This window comes from Austrofundulus limnaeus, unplaced genomic scaffold (genome assembly GCF_001266775.1).
Source record: "Austrofundulus limnaeus strain Quisiro unplaced genomic scaffold, Austrofundulus_limnaeus-1.0 Scaffold108, whole genome shotgun sequence".
In the NCBI taxonomy this organism is placed as follows: Eukaryota; Metazoa; Chordata; class Actinopteri; order Cyprinodontiformes; family Rivulidae; genus Austrofundulus; species Austrofundulus limnaeus.
Genome location: NW_013952510.1, coordinates 675,588 through 684,689, shown reverse-complemented (window position 1 = coordinate 684,689; position 9,102 = coordinate 675,588). Strand labels below are relative to the sequence as shown.

The 9,102-nt window shown below is 40.1% G+C and overlaps 2 protein-coding genes across 2 annotated transcripts in view; one reads left to right on the top strand and one right to left on the bottom strand.

Annotated features, from left to right (window-relative positions):
* The first annotated feature begins 35 nt into the window (after positions 1-35).
* LOC106521408 (neurexophilin-1) lies at positions 36-3,238 on the top strand. Its single transcript, XM_014013960.1, has 2 exons — positions 36-898; positions 1,343-3,238. The coding sequence occupies exons 1-2, from the start codon at positions 806-808 to the stop codon at positions 2,021-2,023; spliced, it is 774 nt and encodes a 257-aa protein (XP_013869414.1). The 5' UTR covers positions 36-805; the 3' UTR covers positions 2,024-3,238.
* spop (speckle type BTB/POZ protein) overlaps positions 2,577-9,102 on the bottom strand; it is an 18,812-nt gene continuing 12,286 nt past the window's right edge. The window contains exons 8-10 of the mRNA XM_014013949.1: positions 7,720-7,842; positions 7,115-7,257; positions 2,577-4,207 (exon numbers count right to left, since the gene is read on the bottom strand). Of these exons, the coding sequence (XP_013869403.1) occupies positions 4,063-4,207; positions 7,115-7,257; positions 7,720-7,842 (411 nt within the window). The 3' untranslated portion in view covers positions 2,577-4,062. The remainder of the gene's footprint in view (positions 4,208-7,114; positions 7,258-7,719; positions 7,843-9,102) is intronic.

Genomic DNA, 9,102 nt, shown 5'->3' with positions numbered 1-9,102 from the left:
GGTGGAAAACACAATATTTTCTTTTTTCAGCGTGTTTCCTATATTGGCCACAGGAGGGCGCCAATGCCCTGTTTCCCAATTCTGTTTTTGTTATAATGTTTTTATCTTTTCGCTACAAGGTGATTTTCTTTTCTCAACATGTTATTTCTTTTTTGTCCACAAGATGACACTGTTATCTCAGRCAGCTTTTATTTCTCTGTCTTTACGTTATTATTATGACTACAAAATGATAATGTTATCTGAATCGCTTTCTACCGTTTTGGCCACAAGATTGCACTGTTTTACCAGCTAAATTTGTTTTGTTTTAGTTTTGTTTCGTCTTCTGCCAGTGGTATCCCAGTTTTTAATAAAGTGATTTTTTTTTTTTCCCCTCTATTCTTATGTTTTTTTCTTTGTTGGCCACAAGATGGCGGTGTTTATCCATCATCTTTCCTAAGAGAAATAAATGTAAACCAGTTACTTTCCTCATGGGGTAATTGAACTCACCCGTCAAGATGWTCTCTTAGATGTTTTTTTATTTGTTTGTTTTGTTTTTTAGATTATTGAAGGACAATAAAGGCTTTCAGAGGAAGGTTATGTGTGAATGTGTTGATATTAAAGAAAAGGTTTGAGATGAAACATGATGTGGGGAGTGTGTGAAAGAAAGAGAGGGAGCGTGGAGGAAAACTGAGCTGAGATCTGAGAAACCCTCTCAGTGTGTGACTGGAAGCAGCATCACATGTGAGGGTTCCCTGCTGGAGTGTTTGTCCCAGAGTTTAATTTAGATGCAGACAGTTAAAGATACATTTCTCTGAATGAGGATCACATGAAGGTGGATGGATGTTGGGATGAAGGCACCATGAAGAGCTTTTCCCATCTCTGCTTGGTTTGGATTTTTCTGAGAGGAAGCTTTTTACTGGTGAGCGGAAAAACAGAGAATGCAGGAGGTGGTGAATACGTTGACTTTGTGTGACATTTTACAACACTTTTCTYAGTTTTAATTCTAAAAAACAACTTTATTTACAACACAAAACAGATTTTTTTCCTTCTGTTTTTATATGCCAGAAAGGCACAAGGATGCAGTCATTTCAGAATAAAGGCTTCATTATAATAATGGTACAATCATGGGAAAAGATCTGCTCCAGAGCTTAAAAAAAAAGAGTAGTTTCAAAGTGATTGTTTATTTTAGGTAAAATAAGATTTTAAATATTTTGAATATTTCTGAACATTTTTTTAGAAATAATTACATTTCACATCTCCACTGAGGTGAAAGAGTTTTTACTTGTGTTCATGTCTCATGAATCACTGAACATGTATTTAACATATTTGCTGAACTTGTCATCTCTTCTCATTTTCTGTCTAGTTGGTTCTCTCTGTGCACGGCTCAGCATCACCACAGCCCCACAAAGACCAGGMTGGTTCTGTGAAGATCTGGGCACTTCAGACCAGGAGCGTGACTCAGAACTCCCTGTCCAAGCAGGGACTTTGGGAGACCCTTGGAGGCACCTCTGAGCTCCACTCTGACCCGTCTGGGCCGAAGCTGCAGCCCATCGTGAAGGCTGCAGGAAGGTCCAAACTGTCCAGGACGTTCAGCTGGGGGGACTTCCACTCCAACATCAAAACAGTCAAACTCAACTTGCTGGTCATGGGGAAGATCGTGGACCACGGGAACGGCTCGCTCGGCGTCTACTTTCGGCACAACTCCACGGGGGTGGGCAACGTGTCGGTCAGCCTCGTCCCGCCCGTGAAAGAGGTGGAGTTCGACCTGGAGCGCCAGAGCGTGGTCCACCCCAAGGACTCCAAGGCCTTCAGCTGCAGGGTGGACTACGAGAAGACGGAGCGCAGCAAAAAGGTGATGCTGTGCAACTACGACCCGTCGAAGACCTGCGACCAGGAGCAGACCCAGAGCCACATCACCTGGATGTGTTCCAAACCGTCCCAGGTCATCTGCGTCTACATGTCCTTCTACAGCACGGACTACAGGCTGGTCCAGAAGGTCTGTCCAGACTACAGCTCCCAGACTGCAGCTCTGCCCACAGGCTGAACAGGATTTAAAAAGGAGAGGATTTTAAAGAAACTCTACCTTTTTTTCTGAATTTAGACAACCTTAGGCAGAACCGTGCTATAAGAACAAAGTAAATGTCAGGATAGATTAGTGTCTTCTTCTCACCGATGTTTTAAAACCAGGTAGCAATCGTCTGCTGTCAGAGGAGCGCTCATCGTTATGCATCTGGAGCTCCTGCAGCTCTTTACGTGTCAAAACGTCTTCAGCCAAGACAAACTGAGAACTCATCTGGCAGCTTTTGATTTGTGAACCAATGAAAACTTGTATAGCGGTTTGTAGAAACAATAAAGTTAGAAGTGCAGACCACCAGGTTTGATGAATTCTTAAACACAAGCCAGCTCTTGACTTACAGCTGCAGAATTATGAAGTAAAAATGTACATTATGTAAATGTAAAAAGCACTTAGTCATTGAAAACTTTTTGACTTTCAGTTTTAGTTGTTGGAGTAGCAACAAATTTGTTAAAAAGCTACATTTAAAAATTAGGTTTTATGAGACATAAAATAAATAAAATCACCCAGACAAAGATGAAACTGCATTCAATACAAAATAGTTGTGGTTTATTTTTCTGGAAACAAAAAAAATGGCAACAACTAAGTGTCACTTTTCAAAATCAGAAATATCTACAGGATAGAAACAACGGTTCCTTCTATCGATTACCATTTTCCACCAGCTTGAAATGAAAACTTCAGATCTTTTGTTGTGTGTGTGTGTGGCCTGTTTTAGTTTTTTTTATTCCACAATTCTGAACATTAAAACGTGTTCATTGTAGTTTCTTTTCCCTTTACTCGTTATGCCTGCAAAAAAACAACAACATCCACTTCTTTCAGTTTCACTGTTTAAAATGCTGTTGTTTCAAAAACACTCGTCTGTACAAATTCCTATGAAAAAAATAGAACAATTCTGAAGGGAGGAAGCAGGAAATAAAACAATAAAACATAAAACTAACACAAAATCTGTCACAACAGAACATCAACATGCCTGATTGAAACCTAATGTAACCATTTCTTGACATTTCCTCTACCTCTGTGGTCTCTTGGTGTGTTTGTTTGTTTGTTTGTTTGTTTGTTTGTTGAACATCGTTTTCCTCTGAGACATTTTCTCCAAGAGAATCATCCAGTTGTGCGTTGCTGTTTTCTTTTCTCTTCCGTTTCAAAGCAAACATGGATGCAGTTGAATGTTGGGACTGAGCTACACAAGAGTTCATGTGGTTTTTGTCACTTGCAGATAAATAATCTTAAAGGGTAGTTTGTTGGTGGTGGTCCAGCTGTTAGTCCATGAAGTTTGTTTCGTTGTGTGCTTGCCTACAGTATTTCTACATTACWGCTGGTCAGGGTTAGCAAGGGCTAATCTGTGACTTTAGTGCAACGTTTTCCCAAGTTTTTTGAAATTGTTTTCCCCYRTTTTTGCTTTTTTGGCTAGCCCTTGGTTGTCTTTGTTGGGGTTGTTTAGTTTGAAACTACAGACCCTCTACAGCTCATTAGTCAACAGATCCTCATGTCTTTAAGGTTGGGTGCCTCTCAGATCACCCTGTTACCAATACTAAGAGAATTATGATAAAACACACACTTAAAAACTTTATCGGCCACAGTACTTATACCTCCAGCTTTCCAGACAGTTTGGTTTTGGCTGGATTTGTGAGTCCAGTTCATTAGCACGATGTCTGAAGACGCACGGAGAACGACGATAATGTCAGAATCCACAAAGCCAGAGCTGCTGAGAAACAAGAGAGTGCTGAAGGGCCTTTTTGTTTTTTTTTTTGTAAACGATAAACATCCTTTTCACACGCTCAACTCTCCACTTCTCTTTCTTCTTCTTCTTTTTCTCTCCGTCATTAGGAAACTAAGATACAGCAGGTTGTGGACTGGACTGAAGGGGGAGGGTTAGAGGGCGGGGGCTCTAGGTAGTGTAGTAGTAACAGCAAGGGGAACGGCTATATCCCTGTGTGTTCGGGAGCGAGGGTAGGCCTGTGTGTGCGTGTGTGAGAATGAGTGTGTGTTGATGTCGTGGTGTGAGGCTGTTAGGACTGTTTGAGGCGCTTGCGTGGAGGTCCGAGGAAAGGACACTGGGCCGAAGCCAGAGAACGGTAAGCTTCAGCCACCAGGTGTGGATGAGACGCCACCATGGACTTCCAGCCTGCGGTCTCCATCACCTCTGCAGCGTGGCTGGAGGACACACAAAAACAAACACGTCACTTCATCAGCTAAAGTAAACCACAAAATTTGGCATAAAAACTGGGTTTAATGTATGTGCACAAAACGTGTATGTAAATTACATAAAAACTTTTAAAACCATCGATTACATCGATTTCAAAAAACTCGTTAACACAGAAATTTATTATTAAATATTTGTATTATTATTTAACCATAAATGTTCATTTGTAATACACAAATATACAAACTGCTGGGGGCAGAATTGCTTCTATTGCCTGTGGTTGCTTTGTTTACTGTTAAAGACTAGGTGGGTGTGTAAAGCACAGAAGACGACGCAGCGTGCACATCAAAGAGCGAACAGAATGATGATCACGTGGAGGAGGCAACAAACACAACACTTATGCTGCGTTCCATTTACATCGTATTCSCAGAACTGGTAAATGGTAGTGACGTCATTTCCCAACAAACCATATGAAACTGCATTCCAGTTGCCGCTAAACTCGCTACAACACTGCTACAATATAAACAATGACAAAATGAGAGCTCTACTACGTACGTCACGCAAATAAACATTGATTTTATTAAGTACAGTATTGCACAGAAAACACACTACTTGTGCGAGTGATTAACATGCACAAAAAAATTAAGATAATTAACAGTAAATGTTACGGAGTTAACTTTATAAAGCTGCAAGCAGCCGCCATCTTGAAATCGTAACTGGGGGCAGTTTCATTTCTTCCACTATACCAGTGGAATATTACCACTGGAGGGAGGCGTTCCAGTTTAAATCTACCAATGGGAACAGGGACATTACCACTTCCCAGGACTACTGGAATGCACCATTAAACTTACAATGGTTGGTTACATTTTACTGAACATAAACCAAAGAAAGTAAAATGCAGACTCTTATTCCACAGCAGTAACATCATGATCACCTGAAACATTAACTACAGCCATGATTATGTCCTCTGCAGATGTGTAAAGGACTCGACACGTGGGCAGCAACAAACTACAGCGATTAACGGCTGTCATCGCAGCCAGGGTGAAACCCGACACATGCGATAGCGATTGCAGCGTTGCGAATCGCGCTCTCAGGTCGCTTGTCTTCACAAAGTTTGATTGGTTCTTGACTCTGAAGGCGGGTGTGCATTACGGACGTGTAAACTAAACAAATCTTGCGATGCTAATGATATTGAAAAACAAACACACATAAAGATACAGTTTTATGAGGAAAAACTTACCACAAACTTCACCCTGGTGCCAATAAATTCCCACAAAGCTTTTTAGTAATCACTTGGTGAAAGTGTTAGCTAACGGCAGTGTGTAGCATACTCTCCTCTCATTGGTCAGTCAATGAAACCCTCGCTGATTGGTTGTACGCTAAGCGACAGCGACAAAAGTTGAACATTTTTCAACTTTCATATGTCGCGTCGCAAGCTCGCGTGTGCAYGTGTACGAGTGCGAAATTTCACGTGCACTATTTTCGCCGGTCGCTTAGCTGGAGGAGGGCAAGCGATTGTCGCCTCACCGCACAGGCTCCATTGGAAATGAATGGAGAGCGAGCGACGTCGCCTCCCGTGTGTCGAGCCCTTAAGTTTCAGAAAGTTAGCTTGTGCGTCAGGTTGATGCCTCGTAGATCTTATTTTCAGTGATTGATCACTTTGTGCTTAAAACAACTGTAAGCTTTGTTAATTTACCATCAGAAAACARTGTTTCTTGGAAGCAGAGCTATCAGTAATGCTAACGTTTGCTAAAGCGTGAAGTGCCATCATTTTAAATAATTGTATTATAGTTCTAATCCATCCTACTTCATCTTCTMCTGTTTTATTTTTATTTTTTATTTTGTTCCAATTAAAGCCTTATTTGAACTTTTGGTCTGCTAGAGTCAGTGAGATTTCAAACAGGATGAATTCATTTTTACTTTCTGCACCTGAATGTCACTTTAAGTTATTCTTTAGTTTATTTGGAACTTACAAAGCTACATCTACACCCTACACCTACATTTGTACATTAGCTCTTTGTTTGTTTTTAAACTTGCAGTTTAATTTGTATTTAATTACATTTTTTATGATTGAATGTATTAGAAATCCATGTGATCAAGCTTAAGCTTTATGGGTTTATTTTAATTCGCTGTGGAAACTTGTGTTAAGGTAGAGAGACTGGATAACAGGGTGACATTCTCAGGTGTGAGCAGGTGAGATGAGAGGTGGAACAGGAGGTGCGCCCACAGGAAGAGTAGATGGACGTTGTGACAGAAATAACAGTGACTAATCAACTAATCAATTAATTAAATAGAAAACAGATTAATCGACTAACAAAATAATCTGTAGGTGCAGCCTTATTAAATTTACAAAATTTCTGATACCTCCAAAGAATTTTCTATCATTACTGTGTATCAGAAAAAGACAAGTACATAAGTTATTTTAAACCAAGACTTTTTTTTGTCTGGAAATTGTTAAGAACTTTTTTTCACTATTTGTCTGTTTTTTCTTATAAACATCAACCACCACACATAAAGCATGTGTGAGTTAGAGAGCTGCACAAACACGTGTGCAGAGTCATTATCACACATCCATCTGAAGCAACAGAGGAGGCGTCAGCAAACCCAGCGAGAAGTCAGGATGCCCCGATCCTTCAGCAAGACTCCACAGAGATTAATAATATCTGAGCCACCACTTCAAAAGGTGCACCCATGAAATTAAATCATTAACGGTGACAAAGACGCTAAAAGATGAGACAGGAAGGAAAGACTGAGTCATAAAGATGGCAGGATGAAGGAGAGAGGAAGGAAACAAAAGTGACACAACAGAGACGAGATGTACAGCGAACAGGCCGAACCTGTGAGTCGACAAAAAAAAAAAAAAAGTGCCGGAAACCCAATTATAGGTGAAAGGAGCTCTTTTCTGCGTGCGAACTTACTAGTTGATGAAGTCGACGGCCTGCGTTTTGAGCTGGTCGGCGCTGTGCAGATCAGCCAGGATGAGAATCTCGGCGGCATTGTCCACCGACAGACTGGTGCACAGGGCGTCTTCACACATGACCTTCAGTCTCTCTAAAGCATACTGCAAGAGACCAGGCACAGAAAGATCAGTATAAAAGCAGCTTGGTTTTACTGTCAAGAGGGTCACATGTTAMCATCTAAATAGCTGGTAATTAAGAAATAAACTGACTATAAATGTTGTCTCAACCTCAACGTGACGTCATATAGCTTCACTGCAGGGCGAGGTCAGAGTGAAATCTGAATAACTTTCCATGGCAATCTTCAGTTCATACTTTGTTTTTGTGCCATATAAAACCTTTCCTTTAAGGTCATCCCACTCAAGCTTTACATTTTGAATGAAACAACATATTTCCACTACCATCAAAAATAAAAGCCATGATTTAAATGCTAAAAGATAACAACTAATAAAATGTCACTGTATCTGTTGCTGCAACGTTTTACTCTAATGTCTGACACACTCTTTTAATTTGTTGGTCCATTTCACCACTTTTACAGCGTTGGTATTACTGCACTAATAAATCACCTTATCAGCTGCTGCAAGCAGATCGTCGGCCATCTTGTCCAGGTTGGGAGCCTTGTCTGTGTAAATAAAACACATCATCTCCTTGAACACTTCGGGCTCCACATCGTTGATCTCCACACGGTTCTGAGAGAGAAGAAACAAGAGGTCTGTAGCTGTGTTTCCATTGACCATGAAAATGCACAAATTAGAATTTCRAAAATAAATTTGCTCAATGGAAACATCAATTTCGAAAAAAATTAAATTTTTCGACTAGGCACTAGGAAGAGGTGGTTTTTCAGCCGTATTGAAATTGATGTATTTCGCAAAACTGCAATGGAAACACTTTTTTCACATCACAGGAGTCACGTGATCAACAACCAGCTGTTTCTACTGGCGAAAAAGAGGAAGAAGAAGATAACAGGAAGTAAAAGTAGTAGTGAAATCACCGAAGTAGTAAAAGTATTAAACTCAACGACTACATTTTCCCAAAAATGCTGCATATGTAGCCACTCCCAAGTATAAGGGGCTTGTAGCTCAAAAGCATCGATAAGACGCCGACGTCTCCTCTGATGGCTAATGATGAGCGCTAGTAACATGGTAGCAATATGCTATGTGTTTATATCCATCGCTGCCATGTTTGTAATGACTTATCACGAGAACAAACGTATTCACACGTGACTTTAATAGCATTTCTCACTTCATGGAAACACTGCAGTTGTGAAACTGTTTTTTCAACATTAACAGAATATTGACAAAGTTTTGCGCACATTTGCAATGGAAACACAGCTAGTGTGATAACATAGTCTTCGTGTTTTGAGATTAGTTTTTTCTCCATCCTCTGGCTCTTTACACCCCAACCCCGAGTACCAAAATAAACCATGAAGGACAAGTGGTCAACATGACATATTTAAAGTAATCCTTCATCAAATCAACCTATAATTTGTTCTACAGGTTTCAGTAGAGTGGACACTAGTCTTCTACAAAATCATTTCATGTGTGATTAGTTGTCAGAAAATCTATCACCCAGTATTTTTTGCCACTTTGCAATTACTGATTAATGCTTCATGATGATGATGATGYATTTTTGTGTGCAACATACTCTCAGTATCAAGTGTCCAAGTGAGTCCATGTCATAACAACGTTGGGGCATAGTGGCACAGAGCAGCTAACACCACCTCTAAGGCCCAGTCCCAATGCTCAGTGCACACTATGCCCCTCTGTGAAGTGTGGATTCAGTCCAAGTGCACATACAGGTGCTGGTCATAAAATTAGAATATGATGAAAAAGTAGATTTATTTCAGTAATTCCATTTAAAAAGTGAAACTTGCATATTATATTCATACATTACATACAAACTCATATATTTCAAATGTTTATTTCGTTTAATTTTGATGATTACAAATG